This window comes from Gadus macrocephalus, chromosome 7 (assembly GCF_031168955.1).
Source record: "Gadus macrocephalus chromosome 7, ASM3116895v1".
NCBI lineage: Eukaryota > Metazoa > Chordata > Actinopteri > Gadiformes > Gadidae > Gadus > Gadus macrocephalus.
In genome coordinates, this window is record NC_082388.1 from 23258034 (window position 1) to 23276100 (window position 18067).

The following is an 18067-nucleotide window of genomic DNA, read 5'->3' on the forward strand; positions in this document are numbered from 1 at the left end:
AGAGAGGAGGCAACGCGGACACAAGAGGATCAACAAAAAAAATTAAACGCCAGCCCCTGGAAAGACACTGGTTCCCTTGGCAACAGAGATGGATGAACCACTGGGACACACAATTAACATTGCATTTTTTTAGATAATGAAATTTGTATTATATTTATTTTCATTTTAGATAACTCTTTAAAATCGAATTTAATTGATGCCAGTCACCATTTGAACTCGGTTGCCAAGAGAAGCTAGTTGAGCGTTAAAGTGAGGTGAAACCCAGGTTAAAGACAGCCCTCTCTCTCTCTCTCTCTCTCTCTCTCTCTCTCTCTCTCTCTCTCTCTCTCTCTCTCTCTCTCTCTCTCTCTCTCTCTCTCTCTCTCTCTCTCTCTCTCTCTCTCTCTCTCTCTCTCTCTCTCTCTCTCTCTCTCTCTCTCTCTCTCTCTCTCTCTGTGTGCTGCGGTGAAATAAGGAAGATGAAGGAGGGACAGGAAGGGGGAAGGAAAAAAAAAACAACAACAACACACAGACATTAGTTTTGTTAGTCCGACCAAAGTTCCCCTGTGGCTCCCTGAGTGTTTCAACACAGCAACGCTGGCCTGCCCGGACCCCCTTCTGTGGTGGTGGTGGTGCTGGTTTTGGGGGGTGGGGGGTGAGGGGGGTTGTTTTCATGGTTTCCTTTTGACTTATTGCGATGAATTACCTGAGCCACCCCTGTCACATCCAATGGAACCCCCTCCGAAGTTTCGATATTCTCACAGCGACAGAGGATGGTCATAACCTCCTCCAGTGACATTCTACGCAGGCGGGCGGGCGGGCAGGCGCGGGGGGGGGGGGGGGGGGGGGGGGGGGTGGGCGAAGGGGGAGGCGGGTAGCAGAAGGCACAAAAAAGTAAATTGGAAAAACAACTGGTTAGGCAAGTCAGTAACCAAGGTTACATATCAAGAGGACAGAGGGAGAGGAGGAAGGGGCTGGGGGGGGGGGGGGGAAGAGAGAGAGAGAGAGAGAGAGAGAGAGAGAGAGAGAGAGAGAGAGAGAGAGAGAGAGAGAGAGAGAGAGAAACTCGTTGACCTGTTGTGTTCTCTTGCTGGCACCGTGCGTGCTCTACCGACGCTGGGCTAGATCTTCATCTACCGCTGAAGGGCACCTTTGTATCCGCCAAGCTAAAGCTGAATCCGAGCTAGCCTGCTATTGCCTGTGTGAGTGCTAACGGTGGATCAAAGTGGATAAGGGGTAACTGGATATAGATATGTGTTTATTTATACGTAGTGAGTGGCAGATGGTTAGTACGTTCCTGTCCTGGCTCGATTCGCAACTTCGTAGATAAAACTGAAAACAACATGAAGACAAAGCCTAAAACAATGGTTTGCCCTTTTATTGTTGACAGCTTTATCATCTAAGGATGATGCAATCACTTGTTTGTTTGTTTACGTGGAAAATGGCAGGTAGGAGGATCCACCAGCCAGGGAAACACAAACACACACACACACACACACACACACACACACACACACACACACACACACACACACACACACACACACACACACACATACAGTCTCCCTGGGGAAATTGGATCAATGACTCACCAAAACCCATCAATGAATGATGGGTTGGACATTAACATGATTACTGCTTCCAAAGCGGGGAGAGACAGTGTTGTTAGGCTCCACAGCCCCCAGGCCTAATGAGCACACACAAGGCTTTTATCTCCAGTGGCTAAGACCCTAGTCTCCAGAGCACATCAACCGACACGCTAATGCCGAGCTGTGTATATTGTTGTAGTCTTTTGACGGGGGGGTGGGGGGTTATTGTGAGTGATTCAAATCAAGCAGGGAAAATCCTAGACGAAGGGAATCACTCGGGTGTAGGCCTTATCGGCTAACGCTACTGCTAAATGCTAGCTAGGAGACAAGGCTCTCAAGCTGTTGGTAACTCTATCTCTGAGAGGAATACTACCACGGTGCCTCCTAGCAACTAGACAATGACTAGCGCCTTCGGGAAATAAGTGACGGCAGTAACAGGAGCACAGAGAAAGGGGTTAGGTCGGGAAGTGTGCGGTCAACAAAGCAAAGCTGGTTAGCGAGGAGAGAGGAACCAGACACGAGGGCCACAAGAGAAAACGGCACAACAAATAGGGTGACGCTTAACTCTGAGGGTACTTTAATCAACCAATCATTAACATGAGTTAAGTGAGGCAGTGATAAGCATGAACGAACATGAACTTCCAGTTAATCAACAGTTAACTAATGTTCTAGACATCATGTATAAATGGTGTTGTTGACTACGGTAAGAGTGTTCATTCAATTATTAATTGATACATTATTTAATAGGGTTACAGTAAGGGGTAAACACCAACCCACAAACCCTAACCTCAGCCCCTATGCTAATGCTATATAGTAATGCTATATTAGACCTACAGTTATCGGTTAATTAACCATTAGTTAATGCTTATTACTGTATTGACTAATGTTAACTAATGGTTAACTAATGTACCCTTATTGTAAAGACAGGAGAAGCAATTTATTAGGTGTTATTTTTTTCGACAGATTGTAATGAGTATTGTTGGAGATTGTCACACATTTCAAAACTTTCTAGTGATGTTGAAACTTATCTAGAAATGATGTAATTATTAACATAACCTCAATCATTAACAATATAGAGTCTACAATACATTTAAACGATAACAAACCGAGATGAATCCCCTGTTTCCTACGTTCAGAGAGAGAGATTCAGCTGTATTCCTCATTTAAACAAGAACACTATAAAAATAACATGTCTAATTCTCAAGCCGGACACTGATACGGGTTAAATGCTAATGTGCTAATAGCTGAGGATATAGACAGCGAGTATGTTGTATAAATAATTCCGCTCTTTCTAACCTGTCTCACCAGTACTCTGCTGTTGTGTACACAATATTTGGTATGTAAACATTAGTTGGAAACACTGAAAGCAAAAGCAAAGCAGTGCTTAGTCTAGTTATCCACTTTCGACGTACAAGAATCATGCTGCCACTATCCGAGAATATACGCACATATTTCTCTTTTCTAACGTCCGATAGACTGACATGTTAACGTGACGGCTAAACGTGGCATCGTAGGATTATTTATATGAGAGGGGGGGGGGGGGGGGGGGGGGGGTGGTGAAATGATGACGCCTTACCTCTGGATGTCCGAGATGAGCCACCAGGCCCAGGACCAGCCCCCCACCACATAGGTCTTGGTGTCGCCGCAGCCACCTGCAGGGGGGTCAAAGAAGACCACCTGAGCACCGCACACTTCATCGACGCCACCCCCCGACCCCGCCCCTCACAAACACACACAGTCCAACGGCGCTCGGCAGGATCTCATTGTGTTCCGATGACGTGGTTTCACTCTTGACAGTGAACGTCCAGATCCATTTGGCAGTGCACAACCTTAACCCTGACAGGGTTAGGGGGTTTCGAATCGCAGTGGGCACACCCGTGCTTAGTATGCATGCACTTTTGATAATGGCCATCGAGAAATTGGCGTACGCAGTGTTATATCCGGAGCTCCGCTAAAACAACCCATATCCTTCCGCCAACGTCTCCACCACAAGAGGGAAGTGGAGCCTGCCTTCTGTCTCCTTTAAGCACGATCAGGAGACATTGTCTGTATTTTTCCTCGGCTCTGTTTCTGACAGCATTTAAATGTCATTTCAAGACAGACCAAAGTGAGAATAAGGCTGAGAATAAGGGCTCTACTCAGTACCGGTTCTTTCAATACGCACACTACGCACGTTGCGTAGGGCCCCGCAAATGTATTATTTATAATAAAGGCCCCGTGAAAAAAAAAAAAAAAAAAAAAACGTGACAACGTAACTGTCCGTCGCGGACGTCAGATAGCTACCCATGCGCATCATTGCATCATCAGTGTAGAAAGATGAAGCGGAGCTATCCCTCGGGGAATGAAAAAAGGAAGAGGAAGGAACTTGAAAATGAACTGCGGGAGCAGCAGCAGTCAGGTAAAGCCTTTAACTCTCCTCTCCTGGTGGGAGAGAGGGAGGGACAGTCCGTGACTCCTTGAAGGGCCAGTGTATGCAACTCGAGAAAACTCTCACCTTCAACCTAGACTGTGACATCAGTGGAGTGGATCTGGCAAACGAAATCAAGACTTTACCTGACCTACCATCAGGTAATATGACTGCCTTGGAGCTGCTTTCTTTCCTTTGTGAGAAAAATCTGGAGGAAATCTATCCTAACCTTTGGATAGCCCTTAGAGTTGCTGTCACCCTGCCTGTGACAGTTGCCTCAGCTGAGAGGAGCTTCAGCAAGTTGAAGTTGATAAAAAGCTATCTTAGATCTTCCATGTCCCAGGAACGACTGAGTGGTTTGGCCATCATGAGCATCAACCATGATGTGGGGAAGCAAATATCTTACGATGACATAATTGATGATTGATTTTGCATCCAGGAAGTGCAGGAAGGGACACTTTTAATGGTAATTGAAAACATTAAAATGTTTACATGCCCAACATTTAAGACTCTATAATTGTTTGTTAACACATTAAAGTTCGATTTGATTTGTTCTGATTTGGTCTGTATTTATTCTGAGTTGGACCAACAGGTGGCGATATGCAATATATTTAAAGGGGAGATGAGTGGAAGCACTGGGTGTCAGGTGCGACGGTTGAACATTTTGGGGGTTCAGTTAGGAGGGCCCCTTGGCAGAATTTTGCCTAGGGCCCCATGGAGGTCTGAACCGGCTCTGGCTCTACTCTGGGGAATGATGCTTTGGTGTATACTGTACATGACTAGCTGGCTGTTAATAGCCCTGGATTTCCTGTTCAAAATGAAAAGACGAAAAGCTCCATAATTGTTGTCTCTGTAGTGGATTATTGTTACAGATATCCAACCAGGGTAGATCACCTGTGTCCATGGCATTTTGGAAGGGATAAGCAATCAACAAACAACAAACACACAAGGATTATATGTGCTCTTTGTTATAATTGGATTCTAAGCAACGGATATCCTTCATGACTTAATCAAATATGCATCATATCTAGGAAGCTTCAAAGTTAAAGCTTAAGTTAGAGTTGTTATCAAGCTTAATCTTGAAAGGTTTGCTAGAGCCCATGGAAAGCTATAATTCATCTATATACATTCACAAGTAAGATGATTCATCATGATGACTTAGCATTGTTCCAAATTGGTTCATGGTCTTTCGTTCCAAACCATTTGCATGAAAATCATTCCATAAGCCCAATGGCCAATGGCAAAATCTAGCGGCCAAAATTTTGTTTGAATACAATTGTTGAACTTAAAACCATGATTAATTCATTTAATTTCAATTCAGCTTTAACTTCCAAAGTGTCAAAATGAATGCCATTAAATCACTGTTATCCTCATGATGCAAAACACATGCAGCCATTTAAAGTAGGTGTGAAGAGGATAAATATAGGACAGGCGTGAGACATCAACTCTCTCATCGTATATAAACGACTAACAAGGAATTCCTGTCTGTTAACAGGAACCATGTTTCCAACGCAGTTCAGCAGCCATTCCCTCAATCAACTGAAACAACCTAATTCCTCATCCTCATCTTCACTACCGCTTATCCAGGGTCGGGTCACGGGAGCAGCAGCTCTAGCAGAAAAAATAAACTACTTAATTGTGTTTTCAAGTATTTGAAAAGCCACAAGCGGTTTCAAATCTGCAAGAAGCCCTGCATTAGCTCTGTCACATGACGTAAAAATAGTGTGCCTCACAACTAAGTTATTTAGGGAAGAGCGACAACAGACATGTCTTTAACAAACAATACCTATCCGGTTCACAGAAAGATGGGCACCGGAATTGACAGCCTTCCAGCAGATAGTGAAACATGAGCCACAACACTATAGCTTGCCTATGCTGGGAATAATGAGTTAAGCCTTTTGAGAGTTTCTGTGTGTGTGTGTGTGTGTGTGTGTGTGTGTGTGTGTGTGTGTGTGTGTGTGTGTGTGTGTGTGTGTGTGTGTGTGTGTGTGTGTGTGTGTGTGTGTGTGTGTGTGTGTGTGTGTGTGTGTGTGTGTGTGTGTGAGACATTCCCAGCTGCCATGCGTGAGGCAATAGACAGGAAAAGGGGGTTGAGGGCTGGTACCTGAATCAGTCCTCTCGTAAAGAGTATTTGAGGTCGGACATTTTGTTGCAGCCTAAACACAGTCACATTTCCCCGAAGGACTTTTTTTTTTTATTACCTACAATTAGAACTAGCACAAACGGGTGGTATTTTGGCGTGTCAGGAACGGTGTAATAGCAGTGGTCCACCGACGTCCTAGGATGCGTGTGAGGATCAGGCCGAAATAAGTGATTGCAGGGGGGCCACCCGTCCCTTCCTAGCCTCAAAGGCATTACTCAAATACCAGGGCCAAGTCTGTAAAGGCGATGGAGATGGCAGAACCCGCTTTTACATGCAACGATATGTACAGCTACGTTATGTACAGCTATCTGTATTTTGTGCTTGGGTTATATAGGGATGCACCAGATTTCAAAGAATGTGTGTAGTTTGCAACGGGGACCTCGGTAGCTTTGGAATCGAATAAGCGTGCCATCTAGTCGCACAATTCACAGAGAGAAATGTGGAAAATCGGAGAGGAGAACACACCACTGGAACGAGAGGGAATGAATCCAGGACGGTCTGCTCACTTCGTTTCATTCCAATCCAAATGGTAGTCCAGTAGTGCTTACTTTATTACAGTCATTGGTATTTTCGCAGTAATCGATACAAATTTAATCAAGTTTGTAGCGTTATAAGCAGATCATCTCGCAGAGGACCGAGTCGACGCCCGTTGTTGTTATTCCAGTTCCTCCGGGATAGGCGCGTTCTGTGCGGCTATTTTTATATACATATTTCTGGGAACTCTGAGGCTAGACAAAGCGATTCAACCAAGATTTGACAAGCACATTAATTGAATCCAACGTACCTGAAACGACCAGGGCTTCATTGGGTCCCACGGTGTGGCAGTTTCCCATATTTATTTGTGAATGGGCCGCTTCTGCCTTTGAAAAGGACAAATAAGCTATAAACGACGATTACAGAACGATATGTTTTCGGACAGGATCACTTGTTGTTTTTTCTTCCTTTCAAAACACAGTCCTTGCACCATCCCGCCCCTGCCCCTCCTTTATCAATACAATCCTATTCTTCTCAAAATGGAGTACCTCGTGATGGAGATCCTTTCCCTTGCCCCTCCCCAAGCACCCGGGGGGCGTGGCTAGTGGTATACATCCATACTACTAAACGATGATATAATCGTAGTATGTTTGCCAGTCAATGGGTCTCCTTTTCCAGTCAATGGGTCTCCTTTAAACAGAATTCTCAACTCTCCATGCTGATTATATTAAACACACCAATGTGATATGCTGCAGTACAATTAGCAATGTATAATGACAAATGTGTTACCACCAGTAACCTCAAAGCAAGACGTTCTGATGGTTGTGAATAAACAGAGGCAATCATATAAATGGTTGAAGCCTTTTTAATACGGATTGTAGGATAGTTGGAACACAGTGCAGAGGCACGTTATTGCAATTTGGTAATTTCCGATTTGGGTTTCTGCCAACGCCTGGCAGAAACATTTTGGGCATCAGGTTCTCAGGTTCGCGCCAAAAAAAGCGCACCGATCTCTTTATCAGTTAGATAAAAAAAATACACATAGGCCTATCGTTATTATTACTGAATAATAAAGTTAAATACAGTATAACTATATTTAACTATAACTATAACTGTTACTCACATTTATTTCAATACCTATAAACTCACGGTGCCCTTTAATTTGGTAAAGTAGCCTAAACCATAAAACATGAGCATTAGTCTGCTCGGACACGGACAATACTTGATCAAAATCGCAACGGGGACATTTCCCTGAACAAACCACCAAAAAGGGGGATGGTTATTTATTTCCAGGGTGGCTGTTTTGAGATAGTGATGATTGGTTTTCAAAACAGGGATAAACCATTCCGAGGCCTTGCCTCGTGCAAACACTATCGTTTTCTTGCGGTCACCAACGGAGGAGGTTCAGGGTGAGGGAGAGGTGGACGTTGCTCTTCATCATCATTGATTTCCCTCGTATGATTGATTGTGCCAACAGCACCTTCCTGTGGCTCTCAGTGGCCTAACACATGTTTTAGGAGGTTATGAAATGTAAAAATAATCCATTGAATTATGTTTTTTATTATGTTTACACAAAAATATTAAAATCCTCTTAACAATTCATATTCACCATCAAAAGTCAAATTAATTTGCAGAAACATAAATGTGATATGCGTTTTTCCAAACAGCTGAACTTTTGAGTTAATATTAGTAATTAATAATAGTATTCATATCTCTAATTATTTAAATTGTATGAACTTAATGAATGGATTGTTGTTATATGGTCGGCCAATTTGTGGATTAGGCGTGTCGGCGAAGTGATTAGGCCCTTCCACCTTTGGCCTTCCCTGAATATTATACAACAATTTACAAGTAAATTGTTGCTTTTATAACATCTTTTATAATCTTGCCTCTTCTTCTACATGCGCTGGGTTAGTGAGCGAGGCTCTGGGCAGCAGATCGCTTCCTGGTGGGGATAATCATTACAGATAGTGAGCCTTTGGGAGCGCATGCAAGTCACAGAAGACCCATGGAGGCAGACATGAAGCTGCACGACCCTCACAGGCCAACATGGAGCCGGCAGATAGAGTTCACGCTGGCCGGTATCGGCATGGCGGTTGGTCTGGGCAACGTATGGCGGTTCCCCTATCTCTGTTACAGGAGCGGAGGCGGTGAGTGGGTCTTCCTTTTTTGTTTGGTGTTTTGTTGGTCATAACTTGTAATAAATACAAGACATTGTGTATGCGTGTGTGTGTGTGTGTGTGTGTGTGTGTGTGTGTGTGTGTGTGTGTGTGTGTGTGTGTGTGTGTGTGTGTGTGTGTGTGTGTGTGTGTGTGTTTGCCTGTATGTATGTATGTATAAATGTATGCACCGGTATTTGTATGTACGTATGAATGTATGTATATGTATTCATGTATGTATCTCGTTGCGTATGCCTGTATGTATGCATATGTTTGTATGCATATATGCATGTTTGAGTATGCATGTATGTATGTTTGTACGTACGTATGAATGTAGGTATGTGTCAATGTATGTATGAATCTATGTATGTATGTGTATGTATATACGGATGGATTTCCATTGGATCATTTTCAAGAGACGTTTTAACGATGCAAAATGTGAATTTGTGAAGCAGATAACATATTTACAGATAGCACAACCACGCCACAACACGTTTACAGTGGGCCAAGGACTACAAAACAGTCACGTTGACATTCTCTGTCTCACGAGCGGATTTGAGATTGTAGCATGCTATTTACTCATTACACAGGCCGGTAGTTAAAGTTTGTTGTAAAACATCACAACTGAAAGAAAGCTGAATCCCAACGCACCAATTACAACATGACACCGACCTATGATTGCAGTACTGTTATGTCGGCACCCTGTTTTAATGAGTCAATGTGGTTGCTTGTGCTCTCTAGGGGCCTTTTTGGTGCCGTACGTTTTCATGCTGGTGGTTCTGGGAATCCCTCTTCTTTACATGGAGCTGCTCCTGGGCCAGTACATGAGGAGAGGGCCGGTCCAAGTCCTAAAAAATGTCTGCCCACTCTTGAAAGGTAGCACGATGCACGAGCAGCCAACCCGCTCCTAGTTAACCACAGCCAACGGGGTTCATCCATCTGCATGGACTTGTTTACAATCTTCTGCATTGTTAATTATTTAACCGAATATCAATTTAAGCCGAATTAGTGACGTAACCCCATTGATAGCAACACACGCACAAAAAAACTCTGACACACCTACACGCCCACACACAAACACACACACACACACACGTAGATAGATATTGTATTTTTTATAAGTGTCTCTGGGTTCTAAGGAAAGCACTTTAGAAATCTAATGTCCTACTATTATTATTATTATTATTATTATTATTATTATTATTATTATTAAAATAACATAATGCTAGTTCAAAATAAGGATGTGTCGTGCGATGACTGCCTCTGTACAAATTTGTATCTGACAAACCAAACTTGAACTTGCTCCCCAGGGGTCGGCTTGGCGTCCGTGGCTATCTCTTTCATCATGTGCACGTACTACAACGTGGTGATCACCTGGGCCCTGTACTACATGTTCAGCTCCTTCCGTACTACGCTGCCCTGGCAGGACTGCAATAACACCTGGAACACACAAAACTGTACCAGCACCCCCACTAACAGCAGTGGCGGACATACCTCCACAGCCAGCCAGGAGTTCTTCAAGTAGGGCCTATATTCTGTGTGTGTGTGTGTGTGTGTGTGTGTGTGTGTGTGTGTGTGTGTGTGTGTGTGTGTGTGTGTGTGTGTGTGTGTGTGTGTGTGTGTGTGTGTGTGTGTGTGTGTGTGTGTGTGTGTGTGTGTGTGTGTGTGTGTGTGTGCGCGTTTGTGTGTGGGTGTCTGTGTGGGTGTGTTTGCACGTGTGTGTGTGTGTGTCTGTGTGTGTACGTGTGTGTGTGTGTGTGTGTGTATGTGCCTGTGTTTGTGTGCGTGTGTCTGTGTGTGCGCGTGTGTGTGTGGGTGTGTATGCACGTGTGTGTGTGTGTGTGTGTGTGTGTCTGTGTGTGCATGCGTGCATGTGTGTGTGTGTGGGCCATGAGCCAACATGCTAATTGTTTTATCTTCCTGAATGATAGGGAGACCCACAAGGCCAGGTGAGGGGTCATTGTGTCAGAATCAGAATCAGAATCAGAAAAGGTTTATTGCCAAATACATGTACACATATTCGGAATTTGTCTTGGTATTCATATTCGTTGCGCACGATCTTAACAAACAATAAACAGTAAACAATAAACAATAATGAGTACTGAAAAAGATAGGAGTAATTAAAAAATAAAAATAAATAAATAGAGATACTCTATATACATATACATATGCACCGTAATAAGATAAGAAGATAAGATAAGACAATGCAGCGTGACAACGCAAACACATACCTACGTCCAATAGCTGTTTCATTATATCCCCCTTTCAGGGTCATTTCTAAAATAAGTTAAATATAGGTGACAGCTGAGGGGCCCCAAGGCCATTAGGGGTGCCCTGTCTGACCCCCCTGATTTGATCCCTAGATCAGTCTCAAAATGTGTTGATTGTAGCTTTTGTGCAACAATTCAGATTCCCATTGATCCCCTCATTGATTGGCTGAAGCCACAATGATTTGGGTGTAGAATTGGGAGAGCAGCGATGGCAATTACCTCGAAACGTCCCTGCCCGGTTGAAACAGTTCCTTCTCTGTGGGGTCCTAGTTTGAAGATGCTTCAGAGGACCAGCGGCCTGGAGGTCTCTGGGACTCTGCGCTGGGAGCTGCTGCTGATCCTGCTGCTGGCCTGGACCATGATCTACCTCTGCATCTTCAAGGGGGTCAAGTCCACCGGCAAGGTGAGGGGCGAGAGAGCAAGGGAGAGAGAGAGAGAGAGGGGGACAGAGAGAGAGAGAGAGAGAGAGAGAGAGAGAGAGAGAGAGAGAGAGAGAGAGAGAGAGAGAGAGAGAGAGACAGAGAGACAGACAGACAGACAGACAGACAGACAGACAGACAGACAGACAGACAGACAGACAGACAGACAGACAGACAGACAGACAGACAGACAGACAGACGGTGGTGGGGAGTAGGATGCTTTGTTTAGGTAATGGATATTCTAAAATAACTTTGGGATTAACATGTGTGTGTGTGTGTTTTCTGTTTGTGTGTGTGCCTGTGGTGTGCATGTTTGATGTGTGTGTGTGTGTGTGTGTGTGTGTGTGTGTATTGATATCGGTGTGTAGGTGGTGTACTTCACGGCCCTCTTCCCGTACGTGATCCTGCTGGCTCTGCTGATCAATAACGTCCAGCTCCCCGGAGCCCTGGAGGGAATAAAGTTCTTCATCATCCCAGAGTGGGAGAAGCTTCTCTCCATGGAGGTCAGAGAGATCCCAGTGACCAGCTCCTGTGCATTCTGTTGTGTTGTATCTCCACTGGGTTCCAGTGTGTTCTGTGGCGATGTGCTGTGTTTTGTTGCGTTGTGTTGTAACCCCAGTGGGTTCCAGCTGTGTTTTGTGGTATTGTGTAATATTGGGTTGTATCGCCACTGACTTCCAGGTGTGTTCTGTGGTATTGTGTAACATTGTCTTGTGTCACCACTGACTTCCAGGTGTGTTGTGTGGTATTGTGTAACATTGTCTTGTGTCGCCCCTGACTTCCAGGTGTGTTGTGTGGCATTGTGTTACATTGGGTTGTATCTCCTCTGACTTCCAGGTGTGGGTGAATGCCGCGGCGCAGATCTTCAACTCCATCGGGATAGGGTTCGGGTCGCTCATGTCCATGTCCAGCTACAACTCCTTCAACAACAACGTGCTGAAGTAAGACTTGGGAAGGAGAAGAACCAGGAGGATCTTCAGGGTACGGCCTGTGGTGTGATGAACTGATCCTTACTGAGCTGCTCACCTCTTCCCCACAGAGACACTCTGACCATAGCCATCGTCAACTCTCTGACCAGTCTCCTGGCCGGATTCGTCATCTTCTCGGCCTTCGGGTACATGTCTCATCTCCAGGGCATCCACATAAAGGACCTGGCAGTGGACGGTAAGGCGGCCCACTTAACACAGCTATGACACATTTTTACTGTTTGTGTAAGCGGTTTTATTCTTCCTCCATTTTTGCATGTCTTTTTCTTTGTGAGTTGTAACAGTTGTAAGATTAACCTATGTCCAACAGCGTCACAAAGTTCACTTTGACAGGGCTCACATTAAAAGACAATAACAATATACTGTCTACAACTATCAACTCAGATCAAACAGCATGATAAAATACTTTTCACTCGTGGCGGTCGGTAGGCCAGTAGGAAGGAAGTCGCCTTGAACCTGTTAGAACTCTTGAAGGTGTCTTGTGTGCCCCCTCTGAGGTTCTTTGACAACTTGTATCTGCAGTGGGAAATGTGTGTCGTATTGATCTGACATTTTTCTCTGTTGTTCCACTGGTGACTGGCTGTGGTGTGTTGCTTAGGCCCAGGGCTCGTGTTTGTCGTGTACCCACAAGCCTTTGCCACCATGCCACTGGCCCCCCTCTGGGCTGTGATGTTCTTCTTCATGCTGCTCTGCCTAGGCCTGGACAGCGAGGTCTGTACACACACACACACACACACACACGCACGCAGACACACACGCACACTCACACATACTCACAAACGCACATACACACATACAAATACACACACACATACACACACGCACGCAGACACACACGCACACACACTCTCACACACACACACACACACACACACACACACACACACACACACACACACACACACACACACACACACACACACACACACACACACACACACACACACACAGAAACTCTCAAAAGGCTTAACTCATTATTCCCAGCATAGGCAAGATATAGTGTTGTGGCTCATGTTTCACTATCTGCCAGAAGGCTGTCAATTCTGGTGCCCATCTATCTGTGAACCGGATAGGTATTGTTTGTTAAAGACATGTCTGTTGTCGCTCTTCCCTAAATAACTTAGTTGTGAGGCACACTATTTTTACGTCATGTGACAGAGCTAATGCAGGGCTTCTTGCAGATTTGAAACCGCTTGTGGCTTTTCAAATATTTGAAAACACAATTAAGAGGTTTATTTTTTCTGCTAGACCTGCTGCTCCCGTGACCCGACCCTGGATAAGCGGTAGTGAAGATGAGGAATTAGGTTGTTTCAGTTGATTTAGGGAATGGCTGCTGAACTGCGTTGGAAACATGGTTCCTGTTACATAACAGACTGGAATTCCTTGTTAGTCGTTTATATACGAAGAACCATGACTAGGCAATAGCGGAAACATGACTTTGATGAGTGTGGTGTTAAACGTTGTTTAAAGTCACCTGATGCTTTTATGTTTTAAGACTGCGACAGAGTCTTGCTATTCATTAACTGTCCTTATATAGGATAAGATTATATATGTTAAACGTTAAAAGTAAGAAGTTTATAAATGCCACATCAGGGGGCATTCACTTTATACAGCAACTCAAGAGCTAAAAGTAGAGGAACAGAGTAAAAAAAAAAATAGCAAAGAACATAAAGATATATAAAAACGAATTTACACTATAAACAGCCTAACCTTGCACAGGATTCAATAAGGAAATTCACATGATAGTTGCCCAGTAGGCCAAACATATAATAACACAGGATAATTGCACAGTAGGCTATAAGTATAAACATAATTGCACTGGATCATTTGTGTCTGTACAAGTATAAATAAATAGGATGTATAACCTGGTGACAAAGTGGCTGTGAAGTTGTGAGTGTTAATGTAACCAAAGTGTTACATTATGTAAAATAGTTTCAGTAGACACCTGATGGGTTATTAATAAATTACTCATAACTTATAAACAGCCAGCAAACGGTATGCGGACCTCCCGGTAAATTAATAAACCATCGATAAATATCTCCGGTCTGTTCCATTATTGTTGTTGTTGTTGTTGTTGTCTTTGCCGTGGCCCTCCAGTTCGGCATGGTGGAAGTGATGGTGACCAGCCTGAAGGACAGCTACGGCAAGCAGCTGAACCGCTACTTCAAGCGGAAGGAGCTGTTCGTCTTGGCAGTCTGCAGCGTGGCCTTTCTGTTCGGGATTCCCTACGTCATGCAGGTATGGGGGCACTTTGAACCCGAAAATAAGTAACGTTTTAAGCTGACCGAAAACCCATTTCCAGTTAGGCATTGATTGAATTTCTTATCTTATCGTGAGAATGGTACTGTACACTACCGGGCCAACGAGCCTACAATAGTTCACCCAACATGCTTGCCTTCCTCTATTTCACTATTTAGTTATTTTAGAGACACTTTTATTCAATGCGAGGTACAGTGAATTAAGATAATTATTAAGATAATAAATTAATGCTGGTTAGATCTGTCTACTCGCCTACACAGTGAACTGTGCCAACAGGTTAATTTATCCATCATACATAGATGGACACTCCCACTTGTATATTGACTATGTCAAAGGGCACGGTCAGGACATATTTAGAAACTACTTTAAAATGCAGTAGCAACACTGACCCCTTGTGGTAATATAGGGGCCCTTTAGACATTTATGTCTCAAAGTGCCTACAAGTACGGGATAGAACTCAGTAGGCTACCTTTTCATCTGTGGGTCGAGAACCCTACACTGCACTATCCTTCCTCAGCATTCAATGTTTCATTTAGCAGTAAATCGATGTGATTCGAACTCGATGTGATTCGAACTAAGCACCACACCCTTGCGTGCAGGTGGGGATCTATGTGTTCCAGCTGATGGATCATTATACCGCCATTGTGTCCATTCTGTTTCTGGCCTTTTTCGAGGTGATCGCCACCTGTTGGATTTACGGTGAGCCGAGCCTATTAATAATAAGTATTTTTTTGTGTGCTTGATTTATTATTTGCTCGATAATGTGAATACTGGTCACTAATAACGGCCGTTTGCTATGGATCAACAGAAAAAAAAGTGTATCAAATATATTGTGCGGCTAGGCTAACTGGTCCAACTGTGTTTCCCAGGAGTGAAGCGTCTCTCAGGCTGTCTGGAGGAGATGACAGGGAAAGGGGCAAACATCTACTTCAAGTTCTGTTGGCTCATCGTGGCCCCTGTACTCATCACTGTGAGTCAGCAATCTGTCTTTTCGCACAAATCAATGGGACTCACGAGCCTTGAGCTATATTTAATAATAATAAATAATAATTCATCATATTTATATAGCACTTTTCAATGACCCAAAGACGCTAACAGTGAAGGTTGGGACCTAACTCACCACCACCAGTGTGTAGCACCCACTTGGGTGATGCACGGCAGCCAATCTGCGCCAGAACGCTCACCACACACCAGCTTGAGGTGGAGAGTGAGGATTAATGAGAATTAATGAGTCAGCCAATTGTACAGGACGATTATTAGGGGGGGCAGATTGAATAAGCCTGATTGGGCCAGGACACTGGGGTAACCCCTACTCTTTGCGAAGTTTCCTTGGATCTTTTACGACCTCAGTGAGTCAGGACCTCGGTTTTACGTCTCCTCCGAAGGACAGCACCTTCCACAGCACAGTGTCCCCGTCACTGCACTGGGGCATCGGGATTGATGAGTGAAGGGGCCAGAGGGAAGAGTGCCCCCTATTGGCCGCCACCCGACACCACTTACAGCACCTGGTATTCCCAGGCGGTCTCCCATCCAAGTACTAACCAGGCCCGACCCCGCTTAACTTCCGAGATCAGACGAGATCGGGCGTGTTCAGGGTGACATGGCCGTTTAATCAGACCCCAGACCTCTCTGTCTCTCGCCGATGACAGGTGATCCTCATCTTCAGCATCATCCAGTTCAAACCGGCCCGCTACGAGGACTACGTCTTCCCTGGCTGGGCCCAGGGGGTTGGTTGGGTCATCGCCCTGGGGTCCATCATCTGGATCCCCCTGGGAGCCGTTCACACCTTATGGGTCCTGCCAGGGTCCATCACAGAGGTACACACACACACATGCAGACAAACACACACGTACGCACACACATGCACACACACACTAACTCCCTCACTCACTCACTCACGCACACAAACGTACACACAAAAGCACACACACCAACTCACGCACACACAAGCACACACTTTTTTCCTGTTGAAAGCTAAACGCCACCACAATTCTGATACCCCTCATCGTCTCTGCCCACAGAAACTGCGCCAGTCGATCACACCTTACGGACTGGACAGGAAGTCAGAGCTGGACCTCGGAGGAGAAGAAACGGTACACCCAGGGAGTCCGGCTATCACCAGCGAGGCCAAGACGGAGAACTTTCAGTTTCAGACAAGTCTCTGATACTGAACCATCCCTCTTGAGTATCAATCAGTCACAGTGATTCATCAAAAGGCTCTGAAAGACGACACGTCGCCTGGCTCCTGCAGGAAAGCGTGCGGTGAACTTTGTGTTTGGAGTTTTTCGTAATGCCAGAATGGGTTGTCAATGACCGACATCATTAAATATTTATCAACAGTGTCAAAATCTGTTTGCCAGAAGTGTAAGATGTCCTATAAAGCCATTTAATTATAATATTATATAATAATTATTATAATAATAATTTATTTATAATATGCAGATTGGGTACATTTTTCAGTATGACTGACACGTTAGCTAGATGTTTTGAAGATAACACCAGCTGTAACATAGCAATTGCGAATGCGGAATATGGCGATATTTATTTGGTAATGAACTGATATTTGAACACTGTTTTGTTATAACACTTATGTTGTATTTAGAAAATATCTTTCTTTGTAGCGATGCACACCTGCAATGCACTAGACCATCACTCATAATAAAACAAAACAAAACCAACCATTGATTCTTATTCCAATAGCCAGTCTGCATTATGTCCAGTCGGTTTTTCTATTTTTGGAAACTTGGTCTTGCTTGCATTCTTGTGGGCCATACAATATGGATTGTATGCTTTGGTTGTTGTCAATTTGACTGCCTCCGCTCAAAGTGCCGTTGGACAAACGCGTCAGCTATATGACTCTGAATATGAATGTAAACATGTTGCAGCTTTCCAAACACAACCTGAACACCACATGACAATGAAGCACGTCACCACTCGGCCTTTAACATACAGTAAATAGTTGCGCTCGGTTTTCCAGTTAACGTTGACGTTAACGAAAACAAATAGGACTGCACTCTATAACGCTGAACACAATGTTGACGATAAAGTCACATAAGGGCAGATCAACTTTAATATCTTTATTGGTAATTTACTGCTGTGTATATGGACACAATATATAAAAAAAATCCACTGACCCCCCCCCCCCCCCCTGTGCAAAACAAAGTAAATCAAATGAAGTAAAAGACAGTTGAATGACCTGGGCAGTCCTATTGGTGCAGTTATTAATCCTGGAGCTAGGGTGAAGGAGTCAGCTGTATGCCGCACAGCCAAGCTGAACAATGATGCCTGCTCAACATCAGTCAGAGTGGTTCATACGACTATGGTTAGAATATATCTCTTTTTATGTATGTATGTATGTATGTATGTATGTATGTATGTATGT

The 18067-nt window shown here is 44.3% G+C and overlaps 2 protein-coding genes and 1 non-coding gene across 3 annotated transcripts in view; 1 reads left to right on the forward strand and 2 right to left on the reverse strand.

The window, feature by feature from the left end:
* The window catches only part of LOC132461971 (flotillin-2a-like), an 18149-nt gene extending 11003 nt beyond the window's left edge, over nt 1-7146 (reverse strand). The window contains 3 exon segments of the mRNA XM_060057503.1: nt 686-779; nt 3145-3220; nt 6903-7146. Coding sequence (XP_059913486.1) covers nt 686-779; nt 3145-3220; nt 6903-6951 — 219 coding nt within the window. The 5' untranslated portion in view covers nt 6952-7146.
* A 1332-nt stretch (nt 7147-8478) lies between these two features.
* On the forward strand, nt 8479-17363 carry si:ch211-283g2.1 (sodium- and chloride-dependent GABA transporter ine). The gene is made up of 13 exons (XM_060056041.1): nt 8479-8742; nt 9493-9627; nt 10062-10272; nt 11292-11424; nt 11809-11943; nt 12278-12381; nt 12480-12604; nt 13025-13137; nt 14524-14664; nt 15285-15384; nt 15555-15655; nt 16335-16502; nt 16707-17363. Exons 1-13 carry the CDS (start codon nt 8601-8603, stop codon nt 16848-16850), a joined length of 1752 nt encoding a protein of 583 aa, XP_059912024.1. The 5' UTR covers nt 8479-8600; the 3' UTR covers nt 16851-17363.
* LOC132462201 (5S ribosomal RNA) lies at nt 16179-16297 on the reverse strand. Its single transcript, XR_009526762.1, has one exon. It is a non-coding gene; the product is annotated as a 5S ribosomal RNA (ribosomal RNA).
* Nucleotides 17364-18067: the final 704 nt, after the last annotated feature.